Genomic DNA, 20784 nt, shown 5'->3' with positions numbered 1-20784 from the left:
GTCCTCCTAATTAAGTAGACTAGCTATATTTACTGGCTAATGAATAATATAGTAGCCAAAGCCTTGGCAAACCCTCGAGATGATTCTTGCAAGATGGAGCATGGACTTTTAGACATCCATAAGGAATTAAAATTGACTAAGTTCCAAATCTAGCAAGAGAATTCCCACCTCAGTCACATTGAAATACATCTTCCCTATCTCCCTCAAACATAATTTCCTAGTCTAAGTGTGAAGGACCCAACTCTAGTGGATTCATCCGATGAGTAGTAGTTTGTTTGGATTAGTTTTGGCCTTAAATTTTTCCATATGAAGAATTTGCAAATTATGCTATCTAGTTGTAGTTATTTATAATGTAGAGGGCTTAAAGACACTCAGAGATAGATAGATTTTCTAGAAATTCTTAAACTTTCATGTTTTTTGATGGCTTATAATGTAGTTAGGTAGCCAAAATATTTGGTTTCCCATGGTGCAGGTTGAGGCCACCTAACTGTTGAAAAATTTAACCAGGCTTGCTCTTCATAATGACATGTAATTATGAATTTTGTAAATGATTTAATACAATTATTTTTGTCAGCCTTTCTTCATGGGTTTCATGAGAAAGTGATTTTTATTTCAGGTGGCTCCCATTGTGATCCTTAAGATTTTTTATTAAGGTCAATGAGTGAATTTCATGAATGAAGAAATATTCTTGAGCATATTTAATATATATACATGAGTCAATCTAGCCTTTAAGAAGCTCTCCAAAAGACAAGAATAGTCCTCTTGATGTCGACCTACAATATGAAGAAAAATAAACTTATATTGGCTCACCCAAAGTGACACATCGGTTCATTGGTTCATGTGAGTTTGAGTACATGGACGAACTATTATTTATTTATATATAGCTAGGATCTCCGCATAATAATAGGACATAATTCAGATACCTTTGTATTTTGGTGGGTAATCATAGTGACAAGTTCAATTGAAAATCACAGTGAATAGAATTCGCAGATCTAAGTCCTTCGATGGTGGAAATAGAGAACATACTCTACATGGCTGAGTGGAGAAGACAGAACAAAATTTGGGAAGGTTTCAAATGGTTATATAATATTGGATTAAACCACAGTCAAAAGACAATTCAGATCCCTTTGTGATTTCAGATAACAAGGGCAGAAAACAGTTTGGATCTATCTATTCTAATGGACTAGAAGAAAATTTCAGATACCTCTATATTATAGTAAGAGTGTTTCAATGATGAAAATATTCTACAGTTCAGTGATCTAAAAATACTATGGTTCAGTGTAATTTCTAGATAAAGGAACCTTAGTAATTCTAGAGGAAGAAGGATCTAGTGCGAACACGGTCTCAATAATGATGCAATTCAAACATGCTTATTGTACAATGATATTATAATGATCAATTTTAGATTGCTAAATCAATGAAGGTATCTAGTGATGAAGCCTCAGAAGTGGAAGACAAATCTATAATATAGAAATAGAAGAGGACTCATGTCTTGGTCATGGAGTGGCGAATAGGTCAAGTGTCTTGGTCTTAGTATTCACCAATTGAAATCTCTATAAGAATAATTTATGTGGGTTTTCCTCTCAAAGAGTTAGAGGTTTTAGCCTTGGCTCATAACCTACATGGTGTGTCTCTTGTGTATTTATGCTCATGCATTTGTTACTATTTCATGATGAAGAATACTAATAATCTAACATGAATAAGATCCTAATCTCAAGAAGTAAAAAGAATTCCCAAGAAGTTACTAATATAAGAGAAATCACCTAATGGTAATGCCCTAGATTTATCAACATGGAATCAGAGCTAAGGTGTTGAAGTATAAGGAAGGGCATCTAATCAAAGATACTTTCAAGGATCGAGTTTCAAGGAGGTAATGAAAGAATGTTGAAGGTTATCAAAGAAAAATATCGAAATCTACATTGCAGAATCAAACCCTAGATTGAAGAAGAAGTTTGCAATAACACCGATTTTGTTTCTATAGTTATCATCAAAAGGCCAAAAAGATCCTAATCAAGTTGTCTACAAGGAAAGATAGCTCGAAGGAATTTAAATATGAAGAGCACATCATCTTTGAGAAATTTGAAACATTAGAAGCATTTCTGATCTACACTTCAAGATAAGTCAAAGTATATTGAAGGCGAGAAGGAATTGTCATCATTTCCAAGGTTATAAAGCAAGCAAGGATCCTCACCCTGTCCTTGAATAAGCTCCTCAAAGGAAGCAACAAATCATTCTCATCAAAAGAAGCAACCTTCTCTACTAAAGAGAGGCTTTTTCATTTGGAAGAATATCATACAAGAGGGAGCTCTAATACATCTCCTTCAACCATCATCAAAGTGATCAATGTGAAGATTTAATATTCACTTGTCAAGTAAGTATCTTTCATTCTTTCATAAATTTGATAAAATGAGTTTGTGTTTGCAAGGAAATCTCTAATTTTGATGGGTCATTGAAATTCCTTGAATGAAAAAGGAGGATAGAGATAGTACTCTAAGACGGTGAAGTCATTGAACATATTAAAATGTCTCCTCTGAATTCGTGGAAAGGGATTGTTATAAAATATCCCCTCATATAACAATATTGGATACATCAAAGGGATGTGTATGATAAACCCATAAGAATACTCTCTGAAGATGATGTAAAGAAGGTCACGTGACATAGATCTGATCTACACAAAAAGTAATGGTATCAGAGGATGAAAGATATCTTCATAACATCTCATAGACGAGATCTGGAAAAGAATATAATAACCATTAATAGATAATGAACTAACTGATAATCAAGGTAACGTATATCCATGGGGATAAGAAAGTTACCTCATTCTACAACTTGTGGTCTCTGTGCAAGATAAGAAGAAGACAAGTTGATGGCAAAAGTGTTGAAGGATCAAATGAAAGGATGCAAACACTTTGTCGAAAGGAAAGAAGAACACAGCTAAGATTCAATGCTATGAACAGTACAAGAAAGAATTTTATTAGCTTAAGAAGGAGAGTAACAAGAAGGATAGAGAAGAAGTCCATTTCACCAAAGAAGTGGATGAAGATAAAATAAGGAAGTCCAAGGAAGAGAAACATTAGAAAAACGACCTCGTGACATCAGCATAGGGAAATATGAAGGACCATTGGAACAGAATCTATGGTAGTCAACTTTTAAAGATATATCTCTTGGTGAGCTCATTGGAATATCAAAGGAAGAATTCATCCATGAGAAGTCTCTTCATACATAAAATTTAAAAGGGAAACATATGGTGAATAAGGATATGCAAGATGTCATCCTAATTGAAGGATTCACCAATCTAGAAAGGAAGCAAGTGTTTCGTCAGGAACTCCAACTTGTGGAGTTCATGGTTTGGTGGTAACAGGGATCACTACTTCTATTTTGAGAAGCATGATGAAAGGAAAGGAATCTCCTCCTATGAAAGAATGTCACAAGGAATGAGCCACACTAGGTGAGATCAACATAATATGTCCTCATATGAAGAATGAGGTGGTTGACTACTGTTGAAGAACATTGATAGGAAGTCGCTGAGAATGAAGTGTGTGAAAATATAGGAAGAGATAGTGATAATATGAAACAACCAAAGAAGCCCTTCAACATCTGAAATAGAAGAAGATTTGACTAGAAAATCTCCTGGAAGAATGTGAAGACTCTGATGGAAGTTAGAAAAATATAGAGACACTTGACACTGAACATTTGTGGGAGATGTATCAATCTAAATCGAGGATGCTGATACTTACAAGAAGATTTTGTGGTGAAACATCATCACAAAGGTAATTCTAATTTTAAATGTACATTATTATCTTTTAACTAAAATCTCGTTGTGATTATGTAGAAATGTAAAAGGGATGATATGTGAATGACTTCGAAGAATAGCATATAAAATGATTTAATGTCCTTTTGGAAATATGTCATGAAAGAATAATGACATGAAGCAAAACCATATGAAAAATCTGATGGATCACTTTCTGATGAGTTGAGGACATGACTAAATCATGAATAAAGTGATGGATGATCTATGACCTATATATAGAAGTTCCAAAAAGTTGAAGACTCCTTAAATAAATTCATGACATCAAAGAAAGGAGTAGTTGATGTAGTTTATTGTTTTAGGATCTCTACATGAAGAGTTGTTATAGGTATCTAGTTAATAGGGATGTTGAGAAGAAGTTTCTTAGTCGGAAAAAACTCTGAAATTCCTAAGTCAGAAGCTTAGGTACATTCGCCTGTGAGAGGAATGAGTACATTACATTAATGCAATAAAACCTCCAGGTATAAAAGGGAGTGATAGACACATTGTTCTATTCTTCACTTCAGAAGAAAGAATGGAGGATTTTGTAAGAATTTTTCATCTGATTCTCTTAGGGAATGAGATATGGCATCCTAGGAAAGAGTAGTGGTGGAGGAGCGATATTCGTTTGGGACTAAGGAGTCCAAGAAAATAATAGTCCTTATGGAGGATATCCTGGGAGAACTTGGGCAGGGTATGTTCCCCGAGATACAATGATGAGTATGTCTATCAATTATTGTTCTCGCCAACACTGTGCTCTGATATTGGGGGGAGATAGAGATGCTAGTCAATTCCTTGTTATATAACAATGTTAGTTGGTATGATGCTATGGAAATGAGTTACAAATATGAATTATTCTTATGCGAAATTCTTCAGATTGAGAATGACCAAGTACTGTTATAAATTTCTCCCTAGTCTAGATGGATTGTTGAAAAGTGTAACTAGTTTTGATCTTCATAATGACATCTAATTATGACTTTTGTAAATGATGTAATAAAATTGTTTTTGCAATCCTTGCCTCATGGGTTTCATGCACAAGTGATTTTTATCTTGGGTGGTTCGCATTGAGAGCCTTGGGATTTTTTATTAAGGTCAATTAATTAATTTCATGTATTAATAGCTCTTCTTGAGCATATCTGATATATATATGAGTCAATTTATCATCTAGGAGGTTATCCAAAACACAAGCATTGTCTTCTTGATGTCGGCCTACAATATAAATAAAATAAACTTATGTTGGCTCACCCGAAGTGACACATTGATAAATTGTTTCATGTCAACCTGAGTAGATAGATGGACTACTATATATACCCAACTAGGATCTTCGCATAAGAACACTACAAAATTCAAGTACCTCTATAGTTTTCGGTTGGTAATCACAGTCACAAGTTTGATGGAAAATCACAGTGAATAGAATTCACAAAAAGATTCCTTCAATGGTGGAGACGGAGAACAGAATTCACATGACTAAGTGGAGAATAAAAACCTTAATTAAGAAAGGTTTTGAATGGGCACATTATATTGGATGAAATCATAGTCAAAATAAAATTCGAATCCCTCTCTAATTTCGAAGAACAAGGGCAGAAAACAGTTTGAATCTATTTATTCGAATGGACTAGAAGACAACTTCAGTTACTTCTATATGAAATGACAATGTTTCAATGATGAAAAGAGTCTATAGTTTGGTGATCTAAGAAGATTGCGGTTTAGTGTAATTTCTAGATAAGGTAACCTTGATGCTGCCACAGGAAGAAGGAGCCAGTGCTAAACATAGTCTCAATTATGATGCAATTCGGACATGCTTATAGTATACTGATATTACAATGATGAATTTTGGATTGCTAAATCAGTGAAGGTCTCTAGCAATGAAGCATCAGCAATGGAAGAATAATCTAGAAGACAGAAGTAGAAAAGAACTCGTGTCTTGGTCTTGGTGTGGCTAATAGGTCAAGGGCCTTAGTCTGGAAATTTGTCAATTGAAATCTCTATAAGAAGGGTTTCCTCTCAAAGGGTAGGAGGTTTTGACCATGGCTCATAGCCTGTAGGATGTGTCTCTTGTGTATTTCTGTTCATGCATTCGTTACTATTTGATGAAGAATAACACTGATAATCTAACGTGAAGAAGATCCTAATCTAAAGAAGTAAAATTCAATCACAAGCAATTACTAATCTAAGGTAAATCACCTAATGCTAATGCTCTAGATTTCTCAACACTAGCCATTTAAATTCTTGTTGTAACATGTTTTTTTTTTAAATAAATAAAAGAAGTTCTACCAAACTTTAAAAAACCTTTTATTTTATAAAGACAAAGTAATTTAATTTTAGTGAAAAAAATTTACATTAATAATTATATATAATAAAAAAATTAATATTAAATATATATTTATATATATATATATATTAATAAAATATTTAACAAAAATATTTTCAATTTTAATATCATATCTTTGTTTAAATAAAAGATGGACCATTATAAACATTGTTATTAATTTTATTATAGGTTAAGAGGATCAAATTAAAGATACAAATATTTATTTTTATTTTTATTTTATCTTAAAACAAATTATCTTTAAAAAGTTGATTTAAGGTGAGATGATCCTTTTTGTTTATTATAATTGCACAGTTAAAATAAATCTTAAGTACTGTATATATTCCAACTCCATATTTTCTAATTTATCACATACTAAGTAATAAACATTTGAAAAATGAAATTTAATTCTTTTAATTTACACATCCATATATTGGAAAATAAATAATACGTATAAAAGGTGCATATTAAAAAAAATGTGGTCTGTATAAAAGGTGAGTATTAAAATGTTTTATTTAAGATGGAAAAAAAATATATATATTTTATAACAAATATTGAACCATTTCTTTTAATAAAATTTTGAAGTGTTACTTATCCTCCATTAAGTATTAAAGTAATTGCATATATCTCTTAAAATTAATTATATATATATATATAAAAAATTAATATAACTACAGATAATATGAAATGTACATTAATTATTTTATTTTAAATGTACATAAAAATATTAACTTGAAAATAATATAAATGTTTTATTGTTATCAATATTTTTTTAAGGAAAGCTATATGTTATTTTCGTGCTAAAAATTAAAGGAGTTATACATCTTTTTGATATAAATCTTTAAAAAACATATAATATTTAATTTAAGATGAGCATTCAAATGTTTATTTATAACTTAGATTCAACACTTTTTGTTACTAATATTCTTATATCGAAAAAATTTTAATTGTCAAATTATTAGTATTTAGTAAATTATGGTGTTTTTAGAATATTTTAATTAGTAATTAAAATGATGTAAAATCCTACAAATTAAGAAATTCAAGATTCAATTTACCTAACTAACTCAGGTATAGAGAGGAAAACAAGTTGTACGCCCAAAAACTATAATAATAACTACAAGCCTCACTTATTATCTTAAAAATAACAAGGGTTACATAGTGGCTACTCTTGTGGCTTAGTTCAAATATAAATATAGTTCCTACAACTTAGTTTAAATATAGCTAAATTAAAGTAAAAATACCAAATTCAAATTAGTGTTAAGGTTTAGAATTCCATCAATTTGAATTTTACTTATTGGTAAAGTGCTCATCCGTGCAATTGAAGAGCAAGACCCTAATTTTAGTGCTTATGCAAGCATAGCTTTAAAAAACTATAATATGTTATTCTTACATTTACATTTCCATTAGCCATCCAAATCAGGTTTGTTTATGCTAGTCAAGAATTATATATTATATTTCTTAAAATTTGAACTAAAATATTCAATAAAAAATTCTTTTAATATTGTTATTAGCTTATAAAAATACATAGATTTTATTTTTAAAATTATAATTTATAATTCAAGGAAATAATAGTAACATTGACTTATTATTTAGTTTATAAAAACGCATATATTTTATTTCATTAAAATTTGAAGTTAAATTTTAGCTAAAAAAATATTTATATATATAATTTTTTATTCATTAAAATTTGAATTAAAATAATTAATTAATTCTTTGATATAATTATTAGTGTATAAAAAAATATTGATATGACGAGAATAGAGTTCATTTCATTAACAAAAAAATAATGATCGCACATAAGATATTCAAATTCTCAATGAATAATAACATAAATAAATACTAACTTTTTTTATAAACAAAATTATACAATTAAAATTTATTAAATCAAAACATATTTCATATGTTAATTAAACTAATTAAAATTAGCACAATTACCTAATTGATTATCCGGCAAGCTGCAAAATAATAAGAACAAAAAATATTTGATCTCATATTATTAATTTATATTATACGTACCCGGGTAGGCGATTTGGTAATCACAATGCGATGAAGTTCGTTAAAAAGGCAGGCTCCATACTGAAAGTCATGAGTTCAAATGATGCAGGAGCATCCAGCTCCGAGGAGACGAATGACTATTGACGGACTCACGGGAGAACAGAAACAAGTCAGAGGCTACAGGATTGGGTGGACAGACCACCAAGTTGGTTATTGTTTTCTTAATTATTGTTTTATTTCCTTTTATCTCATAGCATTTTAAATTACAAAGTTGTTTAGTTAAGTTTTGTTAAAGAATAACTAAATGACAGTTAGGATTCAGGTAGGGCAGTTGGTCAATTAATTATGTTTCCATGTAGGTTAAAAAGCAAAATAGGCAAATGTAGAGGGACTTCTTCCCTTCGTGAACAAGAGAGAAATAGAAACTTGATCAAGAAACCCTCTGTAACAGAACTAGTGTAAATTTGTTTAATCTATTGCTGACATTTTCCCATATTGTGCACACAAGTGTTTACTGTGTATCTACTGTATTTTTAAAAGTGAATTGAAATGGAAAGAGTTTAACTGTAACTAGAATTTCAAGAATGTTATAGGCATCAAATCAAGACCACGAGTCCATATTGCACAGAACCAGTATGCCAAGCACGAGGAGTAACGCGGCCACATAAAATCAATATACAAGCTTACAAGAAAGAGGTATCAAACCAAACCACTCTGTTTCCATTAACTTAATTAAAGTATTTCATAGTCATTGCACACAGAAAGGTCGATAAACCTTACAGTATCATGTGATAAACCCCGGCATCGCCGTAAAGCACAAATTACCAAACCCTTGTTACACTAAGATTGTAGTTTGATGCAAAAGAACAAAGCACAGAGACTGCAAACGCCGGCAAAGGGCACGGCCGAACCCTAGACAACCTAAACAAGCTGATATCTACATCTTCAGCCATATTGAACAATCTACAGACATACTGGAGCAGGAGTAAACCCTACCCGTTTTCAAAGGGTACCAGGGTCGAAAGGATTCGAAGATTGCACAACTCGAAACCCTCGTGAGCGAGCCTTCTGTTCAAGCCTGCACATAGAAACAGCGAGAGGTTAGAATCATCATCAGTATAAGAGAACGAAGGAGCAAACAAATGCGAGCATGAAGGAGATGTAAACTCACCCACAGGTCGACGGAGAGCTGTTGAGACAGAACCCCATTCCACAAACTAAAAAAGGCACAGAACCTGTAAGTGTCGATAAAAGATAACCGTGCAGGGTGAATCATAGCACGCTAGCTTACCTTCGAGGGCGGAAAGAGATTGGAAGAGCGACAGCTTCAAGGTCGCAGTTACCTGTACAAAAATTATAGCTCAGTAACAGAGAATGCAAAGACTCTTACAGTGAACCCACGAAAATATAAAGCAGCTTACCATAACCTCAGAACAGAACCACTGAGCCTTACAGGTCCACACACCTCGATAGATAGCATCGAAGACAGAGGAATAGCTCCTCAATAGAAACTGTAACCATTGTAACCATTGACCGAGTACAGGGTTCGTCTGTTGGACAGAACAGTGACCAGGGTTCGAAACCGGGAGCATCACCACAGGAACGCAGAGAGAGCAGCGACGAAGTGATAAGTGAAAATGAGCCAAAGGTAAGTCCTGAGGGTTTAACATAGGCGGGAGGTAACGGAACAAACCGGTGGCTAAACCTTTCAACCGACAGATGCGTGATTTAATGAGCCTCGGATTGGGGGCCAGGTAAAACCGCGGGAGTTTTGTCAGCACGCAAAGTGACCACCGGGGCCTGAGGTGAGACCACGTGACTGTGTGTCCACGTCACCGAAGGGCTGGGCCATCAAAAGTGGTATCAGAGCTAGTTTCTTGAGTTAGAACCAATGGAACAGGTAGAAGGTGAAGGTGAAGGAAGAGGAAGAGGAAGAGGAAGAGGACGAGTAGTCCGTAGGGTAGTAGATGATGGACTTCAAGAGGAGATTCGAGTTTTGCGTGAAAGATTGGCAGTGGTGGAGGCTGGGGGAAGAAGAAACCCAGCAGATGACAGTGATGAAGAAGAAGTTGAACCGGAGGATGAGTTCGAAGGGGTAACACCGGAACTCAAATTGTTGAAGTCAGTTTTGATGTCCAGTCATAAGCCAAGGCATGAGTTACCTACTTATGACGCAAGTCTGTCCGCAGACGTGTTGTTGGATTGGCTGAGTGAAGTCAACAAATATTTCGAATTCGAGGAAACCAGTGAGGATAAACAGGTGAAGTTCGCCGCCACCAAACTAAAGGGACATGCGTCCTTGTGGTGGGACAGCATTCAGGCGGAGCGGAGGAGGCTTAAAAAACAGCCTATAAAGAAATGGTCTAGGATGGAGGCCAAGCTGAAAGAGAAATTCCTGCCGAAGGATTACCAGATTATGCTGTACAGGTAGGTACAGAACCTGAAGCAGAGGGGAATGACTGTAAGAGAATTTACAGAGGAGTTCTACAAGTTAAATTTATGGGCAGGATATGTAGAAGACACCCTGGAGAAAACAACCAGATTTGTGAATGGCTTAAGGGGGGAAATCTTGGATGAAATTGGTATCCTTTCACCCCGGACATTGGATGAAGCCTATCAGTTTGCGCTGAAGGCAGAGGAGAAAATTAACCGGAAGCAAAATGCCAGAAGAGGAGGTGGAACTGGCAGGGGGAAAGGTAAGATGTTTGGAAGAGGCCGAGGTGCAGGTTCAGGTGAAGAAAGCAGCAGCTCTAAATCTGCTGGAGCAGCAGAAAAAGACAATAGCACTAGAGGAGGACGACCACCTCAGCGGGGGCGAGGATATGGTCGGGGCAGGGGAGCTGTCCAGTGCTATCGCTGTCACAAATGGGAACACAAGTCGTATGAATGTCCTGAAGGTGAACCAGCAGGTGGGAGAGGAGCTTATGTTGCTCAGCCAGAGGATGCTGAGGCAACACCTCAAGAAGCGGAAAATGCACCTGAGACAGGTGAAGCCTTAGTGTTGAATAAAGTGTTGTTGAAACCAGCAAAGGAGGTTGCAGAACCAGATCAACGAAAAGCGTTGTTTCGCACTGTCTGCAAGTCGCGAGGAAAATGCTGTAAACTGATCATAGACAGTGGGAGTACTGACAATTTAGTAGCTGTGGAGATGGTAGAAAATCTGGGATTGAAGAAATTGAAACATCCCACTCCCTACAAAGTGTCATGGCTGCAAAAAGGGCATCAACTGTTAGTTGACGAACAATGTGAGGTAGAATTTCAGATTGGTAAGTACAAGGATAAGATCCTTTGTGATGTCATGCCAATGGATGTCTATCACCTACTGTTGGGACGACCTTGGCAGTTCGATAGAAGTGCAGTTCATGATGGGAAAACCAACTGCTATAAGTTTGTGAAAGATGGGATCAAGCATACGCTTGTACCCATCAAGGAGGAAAACACAACAGAAGCTAGTGAAGTGAAAGCACTGCTGTTAGGCGGAAAAGAGTTTATAAGACAGATTGAGGACAGCGAGATAAATTTTGCTGTCATAAGGAGACCAAAGGCAGTGGTACTTCATACACAGGTTTCGGATTTGCCTGAAGAAGTTCAGAAATTACTGCAGGATTTTGGAGACATTGTGGTAGATGATCTTCCAGATGAATTGCCACCAAGGAGAGGTATTAGTCACTGCATTGACTTTATACCAGGAGCAAGCCTGCGAAACAAAGCAGCTTACCGCATGAGTCCTAAAGATCATGAAGAAATTAGGAAACAGGTCCAGGAGTTGTTGGACACAATTAAGAAGGTAAATCAGCCTTTTCACTGGACTGAAGCAGCAGAAAGTAGTTTTCAAACTCTGAAAAAGAAGATTACGGAGAGACCGATATTGAGGCTACCTGATTTCAACAAACTTTTCCAAGTTCGTTGTGATGCCAGTGGGACAGCCATTGGGGCAGTCCTTAGCCAGGAGGACAGACCGGTCGCCTATTTCAGTGAAAAGCTAAATGAGAGCAGACAGAAATACTCAACCTACGACAAGGAGTTTTACGCCATTGTGCAGGCATTGAAACATTGGAGACATTACCTGTTAGGTAACGAGTTTGTCTTATACTCTGACAATTCTGGGTTACAGTACATTATGCAGCAGCATAAATTGAATCATAAACATGCAGCTTGGGTTGAGTACTTGCAAAGTTTCACGTTTGTACTGAAACACATTAGCGGACAATCAAATAAGGTAGAAGATGCACTTAGTAGGAGAACGTTGCTTCTCCAGGAAAGCACGATGCAGATTTTGGGATTTGAACACCTAAAAGAGCTGTATCCGACCGACACTGAGTTTATGGAAGCCTATGAGGCTTGCCAAAACCCGCTGTTACGAAATGACAGCAAGTGGCCAGACTATAATCTACAGGAAGGATTGTTGTTTAAAGGAGGGCAGTTGTGTATACCCAACTGTTCTATGCGGGAAAATATTGTACAGGAAAAGCACAGTGGAGGACTGGCTGGACACTTTGGTATAGACAAAACGATTGCTCAGGTACGACATTTCTATTTCTGGCCGAAATTGCAGCGGGATGTGCAGAGGTACGTGAGCAGATGTAAAGTGTGTCAACTAGCAAAAGGTCACAGTCAAAATACTGGTCTTTATTTGCCATTGCCGATTCCAAGCTGACCATGGGATTCAGTGAGTATGGACTTCGTTCTGGGTTTGTCGAAGACACAACGAGGTTTCGATTCAGTAATGGTTGTAGTTGACCGATTTTCAAAAATGGCACATTTTGTACCTTGTAAGAAAACCAGCGATGCTACTTATATAGCACATCTTTTCTTTAATGAAATCGTTCGGTTGCATGGACTCCCGAAATCCATTGTCTCTGACAGGGATGTAAAGTTTACTGGTCACTTTTGGAGAACTCTGTGGAAAAAGTTAGATACTCAATTGCAGTTCAGCTCCGCTTACCACCCGCAGACTGATGGTCAAACGGAGGTAGTAAACAGAAGCCTAGGAAACTTACTTCGAAGTTTAACAGGAGAAAATTCCCGGACGTGGGACCGTGTACTTGCACAAGCAGAGTTCGCGTACAACGATTCACCGAACCGCAGCACCGGGTACAGTCCGTTCCAGATTTTGTACGGCATGCATCCGCGAGGAGTGCATGAATTACGAGATTTGGGGAAACTTGAGAAACAGAGCGCTGATGGGGAAGAATTCGCTCAAGCTATGAGCAACTTGCACGAACAAGTCAAGCTGAAATTGCAGGACAGCAGCCAAAAATATAAACAACGAGCTGACACAAAGCGTCGGGAAGTTCAATTTAATGTTGGGGATGAAGTACTTGCGTACTTACGTAAGGAGAGGTTTCCAAAACAGGAGTACCATAAATTGAAATTCAAGAAGATCGGTCCCTGCCAGATTGTCCGAAAATTTTCTGCAAACGCTTATGAGATACAGTTGCCACCTGGGATTGGGATTTCTCCCATTTTTAACGTGGCCGATCTGTTTCCCTATGTCGCTGGTTCGGAGAATGATGCAGCAGCAACAATGCCACAGAACACCAACCATGGAGAAGATACTTGGACAAGACAGTTGCCAACGACACCACCCCTTGAGATCGAAAGAGTTCTGGATACACAGGTAGCTAGATGCACACGCAGGAAAGAGTATCTGCGATATTTAGTCAAGTTGAAGAACCATCCAATAGAGGACAGTTCGTGGCTCAACTCAACGCAGATACAAAAGGCGGGCTATTCTGTTGACGACCTCATGGAACGGAGCCATGACTTTTTGCCACCTCGGGAGCCTGATGCAGGAGCATCCAGCTCCGAGGAGACGAATGACTATTGACGGACTCACGGGAGAACAAAAACAAGTCAGAGGCTACAGGATTGGGTGGACAGACCACCAAGTTGGTTATTGTTTTCTTAATTATTGTTTTATTTCCTTTTATCTCATAGCATTTTAAATTACAAAGTTGTTTAGTTAAGTTTTGTTAAAGAATAACTAAATGACAGTTAGGATTCAGGTAGGGCAGTTTGTCAATTAGTTATGTTTCCATGTAGGTTAAAAAGCAAAATAGGCAAATGTAGAGGGACTTCTTCCCTTCGTGAACAAGAGAGAAATAGAAACTTGATCAAGAAACCCTCTGTAACAGAACTAGTGTAAATTTGTTTAATCTATTGCTGACATTTTCCCATATTGTGCACACAAGTGTTTACTATGTATCTACTGTATTTTTAAAAGTGAATTGAAATGGAAAGAGTTTAACTGTAACTAGAATTTCAAGAACGTTACAGGCATCAAATCAAGACCACGAGTCCATATTGCACAGAACCAGTATGCCAAGCACGAGGAGTAACGCGGCCACATAAAATCAATATACAAGCTTACAAGAAAGAGGTATCAAACCAAACCACTCTGTTTCCATTAACTTAATTAAAGTATTTCATAGTCATTGCACACAGAAAGGTCGATAAACCTTACAGTATCATGTGATAAACCCCAGCATCACCGTAAAGCACAAATTACCAAACCCTTGTTACACTAAGATTGTAGTTTGATGCAAAAGAACAAAGCACAGAGACTGCAAACGCCGGCAAAGGGCACGGCCGAACCCTAGACAACCTAAACAAGCTGATATCTACATCTTCAGCCATATTGAACAATCTACAGACATACTGGAGCAGGAGTAAACCCTACCCATTTGCAAAGGGTACCAGGGTCGAAAGGATTCGAAGATTGCACAACTCGAAACCCTCGTGAGCGAGCCTTCTGTTCAAGCCTGCACATAGAAACAGCGAGAGGTTAGAATCATCATCAGTATAAGAGAACGAAGGAGCAAACAAATGCGAGCATGAAGGAGATGTAAACTCACCCACAGGTCGACGGAGAGCTGTTGAGACAGAACCCCATTCCACAAACTAAAAAAGGCACAGAACCTGTAAGTGTCGATAAAAGATAACCGTGCAGGGTGAATCATAGCACGCTAGCTTACCTTCGAGGGCGGAAAGAGATTGGAAGAGCGGCAGCTTCAAGGTCGTAGTTACCTGTACAAAAATTATAGCTCAGTAACAGAGAATGCAAAGACTCTTACAGTGAACCGACGAAAATATAAAGCAGCTTACCATAACCTCAGAACAGAACCACTGAGCCTTACAGGTCCACGCACCTCGATAGACAGCATCGAAGACAGAGGAATAGCTCCTCAACAGAAACTGTAACCATTGTAACCATTGACCGAGTACAGGGTTCGTCTGTTGGACAGAACAGTGACCAGGGTTCGAAACCGGGAGCATCACCACAGGAACGCAGAGAGAGCAGCGGCGAAGTGATAAGTGAAAATGAGCCAAAGGTAAGTCCTGAGGGTTTAACATAGGTGGGAGGTAACGGAACAAACCGGTGGCTAAACCTTTCAACCGGCAGATGCGTGATTTAATGAGCCTCGGATTGGGGGCCAGGTAAAACCGCGGGAGTTTTGTCAGCACGCAAAGTGACCACCGGGGCCTGAGGTGAGACCACGTGACTGTGTGTCCACGTCACCGAAGGGCTGGGCCATCATCAAATCTAGCAGACTTACCCTGGAGCTGTCGACTCGTGTAACGCCAATCGTGAGACTACCCCTATTGCAGATTCCACTGTGTTATATATATTATATTATATTATATTATATTATATTATATTATATTATATTATATTATACATTTTATTAAACACTACCAAAACATTTATTTATTAATCATATTTATCAAATACCAATCATCATAAATTTATTTGAACTATTCAATACTTTATAATTTAAGATTTCAATACTTTATATTATCTTAAATTAATTTGTTCACGTCGGTTATCAGGTATATTCTCCATTATATATTATAGATAAGGTGTAGCTTTTCAGAATCAAACAAAAGGATTCCAATGCAATTATTTTTTATATAAAAGTTAATAATGATAAAATAAAATTATTGTTTTATAAATATCTATATTAAAATATGCTTATCAATTAAAGCCCGTGTCAAATTCAACTAATTTATAATTCAAAAATCCCCATTAACGAAAATTCAATAAAAAATCATTGATATAACGACTCGTTCTACGGGCCACTAAACGTAAAGTAATTTTCTGTGCCAAACTAATTATGCACGCATATAGGGCAACCGTGGAAACTAAATATTGAAAAGAAATTCCACCACCATCGAAAATTATCATGGAGACAACCTACTGATATCTCAGGCGTATCTGGAGGGGACTGTAGGTAAGATGTTGAGTGGCCATTTATACATCATTTATTCCACACTGTCCTTTAAACAGTGGGCCCTTGACCATGATATGGAAGACACGTCAGGGCACTCAATCTCTTCATGAGTTTCGCATAACCCTGGTTTATGCGTCTTCGTGTTTTTTTGGGTTGGAATTTGGTAATACGCACTTTATTATTATTATGATATTTGATCATTTAAAATATGTTTTTAATTTTCGATTTTAGATTTTTGTGATTTATATTGAGAAAATTATTTTTTTGGATTAATCATATTAGTGAGTAGAGGTGTTTATTTTACAGCCTATTATGATGTGTAATTCTGTCGAACCATCATTAAAGTTGAAATTTTGTTCATATTGGCTCAAAAAGAATAAAAATTTAAATTTAAATAAGCATAAAAATATTAAATAATGTAGATTCATAAAAATATTTTCATGTGAATAAATTAGATCCATAGATCCCTCTACCCTCATGTTAGATCCGTATTTATGATAGATCTATGTTGGTGATATTTAATTAGTTAAAATATTTTTTAGTCATATTCAAAATCCTAAAACTTATTAATAAATTACCATCAAAATCCTAAAAGCTAATGAGTAAAATTTTAAAATATATGATATATATATTAATTAAGTATTTTTAGATAAATATTTGTATATAGATTTAAATACAAACAATACAATGGAACAAAACACATAATATATTTATTAGATGTGATATATGTATTTAAACAAAACAAAATATTTTATTTATAGTAATGGGATAGCGTACTATAAGTTCGAATGATAATGATATCTATGTAGTTACAATTCACATTTTCTAAAGAACAACTCTTTTTAGAAGAATGTATCCTAACTCTAATGCATCGGAACAGTACATTTCTCCCATTAACCCTAACACTCCCTTTTAAAGATAATAATAACAATAATAATAAACAAATAAATAACTAAATAAATTAAATAATAAAGAAGATCACAGACCTTGAAACAGTGGAACTAGTAGGCATTTGCCTTAAATCTTCATACTTTAGCTTGAAAGGAAAAATCTATGAGCAAACTCATAGTGTTGCCATGGGCTCTCCTTTATCACCATTGATTGCCAACTTATACATGGAACATTTTGAACAAATTTCCCATAAAGCTTTCCCCTTTACCCCTGAAGTATGGAAAAGATATGTAGATGACATTTTCGCTAAATGGTGCCATGGTTTAGATAAACTTAATGAATTTTTATCACACATAAACAACCTCTCTGAACACATAAAATTCACTATTGAAATTGAAAAAGACAACCAACTCCCCTTCCTTGATGTCCTCCTTACCAAGTAAAATGGCAAACTAAGCTACCTGGTCTACACGAAACAAATTCACATTGACAAATATCTTCATTCAAATTCCCACCACCATCCGAAGCAAAAAAATTCGGTGTCATCATAACCCTAGCTACCAGAGCTTCTAGAATCTCTGACCCTAAACATCTAAGGGAAGAACTTAACCATTTGTACAAGGTCTTCATAAACCATGGCTATCAGAAAAACATTATGCATAAAATAATTAAAGAATCCACAATCAATACCCAAAAAAGGAAAACTCCTGAAAACCCTAGAATCTTCTTACCCTACATAAAAGGTACCACAGACAAAATTGCCAGAATTCTCTCCAAGCATAACATCATGGTTACCTTCACACCCCCTAACACCATCAAAAACATGCTTGATTCTGCTAAAGAAGAAAATCATGTCTCGGAGAACATGCATGTTCTTCCTCACACTATATTTGTATAGAACAAGTAAAATTAATTCACAATGAAGACCATTATTTAAAAACAAGGGTGAAAGAGGCAATTGAAATTGAAAAATCCTCCAACAACATGAATGGAGATGACGGTCTAAAATTAAGTAGTACCTGGAAACCCTTATTAAATAAAATAAAAAAACAGACAGACAAACATTCATAAAAAAAAAGAATAATAATAATAATAATAATAATAATAATAATAATAAATTAAAATAATAATAATAATAATAATAATAAAATTAAAATAATAATAATAATAATAATAATTAAAAAAATAAATAAACAAATATAACCAACCCTAACTCTCTTTTAAATATAATTTAATAAGACAACTTAAATAATCCTTCAAACTAGTACTTTAAATTATATACATTACTTGTAAAACATTTAATACATAGCAAAAAAACTAAATATATAACATAGAATCTAAAAAAATAAATAAATAAAAATTAATTAATTAATTAATTATGAAAATAAATAGATAAATAAATAATTAAAATAGAATAATAAAAAAATAATTAAAAATAATAATAATAACAATAATAATAAACAAATAAATAGTTAAATTAATTAAATAATAAATAATTATCAATCAGTGAGTCAATTAAAAGCTGACAATGAAAGAAGACATCAAATAATTTTCAATTAACTATTAATAGCTCCATGATTTCATGCACTCTCTTCTCAAAATACAAAACACATTGCCCTGATGATGGACTCACCAAGCTAGTCTGAAACGTTGGTTTCAGAAAATTGTTCACAGGTTTTTCAACAATCATAAAAAAAAATACCTAACTTGTGGGAAAATTGTCATTTAAAAATATTACTGTTGACACAACCATCCATTGGAATGCATATGTAACCAATGATGCATCTGCTAATCTACTAGGATATCCTTCAAGTACATGGTTCACTCAACTATCATTGAATCCCATATTCAATACATGTATCTATAGCTTTAACTTCTCCGCATCACCATCATCATCATCATCATCTTGGATTTTCTTGGCATACCCTTAACTAGACCTTGACTTACTTGTCATTTGACCTTGACTTACTTGTCATTTAATCTCGTCTATTGCCATATAAGAATGCTCCCACAAGCACTATAATATCTATTATATTTTACTACTTAAAGATCACATCTATACCTTTATTTATACTTCATTGTTACGGTTTTTTCCTTCTTCCTTTTGTGCCTACATACAAACATGTTTCCTTTTCCTATAAAAAAAAAGTCAACATTGATGCTCATATGAAAATAAATTTGTTTATGTTATACTTCGTTGTTACGGTTTTTTCCTTCTTCCTTTTGTGCCTACATACAAACATTTTTCCTTTTCCTATAAAAAAAAAGTTAACATTGATGCTCATATGAAAATAAATTTGTTTATGAAAATACATGTGTGCAATCCAGTCTACCATTCATCAATATGTTAAACTCTCTCTAATTTTGTCCATCACATTATGATACTTCTGGATATAACAATTCTCCCTATAATCAGAGACTCAATCATCAATATGTTAAACTCTCTCTAATTTTGTCCATCACATTATGATACTGCTGGATATAACAATTCTTCCTTTAATCAGAGACTCAATTATCCAATTCCATGTCAAGCTTCACTTTCCACTATACATATCTGAGTAGTTGATTCCACATCTTGATGCCACATCCTTCTTATACATAAAGATACAAGATACATGACTACATGTGTTACAACACTATGTAGGATTGAGTTAATAAGGTTGACAAAACACTTGAGGAATACAAATTTCCTATTGTTAAATTTTACATTTCGTACTAAGAACTTTGGGGTGTCACGTACAATCAATCATCCATCCCATGCACATATTTACATAATTTCAATCAAGTACAACCAAATATTCATAATCTTTTACAACAATGAAAATTTTTTCATCGCTCCTGTATAGTAGTTATATGTCAAAAATATAAACCGATATCCTCACCACCATTTTAGAACACTTCAAAAGTATATATATATATAAAAAGAATTATGCACTCAGGTAAATGACAACAATAATACAATATTGACTCATCACTCATCCACCCCATGCACATATATACACCATTCGAAATCAGGTACAACAAAATTTTAAATCTTTTACAACCACGAGATGTTTTGCATCACTCCTTTATAAGAACCATATCCACAAAATATAAACCCATATCCTCACCACCATTTTAGTAATCCTCAACAAAAATATATAAAAGATATTATTCACTCAGGTTAAATCGCACCCTGTCGTAAATTTTAAAAAGATCCCCTAAAATAATGAATATTATTTTAACCTACTCATTTTTTTCTTGCAATTAATAAAATCGCTCTTCAAAAAATGTATGGATTCTTTGTTTTCATAGAGAAGTATAATGTTATTATTTTTTCATTTCACTATTCCATGTAAACCTTTAATTTTGGTACGTTTCCACTTGTGGAATCAAAATTAAAATACAGATAGATGCTTTCCTTTTCTTTTAATGACATTGAGCCACATTCTCCATTTAAATCAACATTAAATGCTCAAATTTCCAAACAAAACATTAATACCGAGGGCAATTTAGGCATGGTAAATCTTCACTGGGTAAATCTCCACTGCTATGGGCACATTTAGATAATTCTGTTGATCATGCATACA

General features: G+C 34.8%; 1 protein-coding gene across 1 annotated transcript; it reads left to right on the top strand.

Moving 5' to 3' along the window:
- Positions 1–10545: 10545 nt before the first annotated feature.
- On the top strand, positions 10546–12747 carry LOC149145493 (uncharacterized). The gene is made up of 2 exons (XM_089452477.1): positions 10546–11356; positions 11537–12747. The coding sequence occupies exons 1-2, from the start codon at positions 10546–10548 to the stop codon at positions 12745–12747; spliced, it is 2022 nt and encodes a 673-aa protein (XP_089308603.1).
- The last annotated feature ends 8037 nt before the right edge of the window (positions 12748–20784 follow it).

This window comes from Pinus tabuliformis, chromosome X (genome assembly GCF_031772625.1).
Source record: "Pinus tabuliformis cultivar Carrire ecotype Pingquan chromosome X, CPIR1, whole genome shotgun sequence".
Lineage (NCBI taxonomy): Eukaryota > Viridiplantae > Streptophyta > Pinopsida > Pinales > Pinaceae > Pinus > Pinus tabuliformis.
This window is presented reverse-complemented; position numbering and strand designations above follow the sequence as displayed.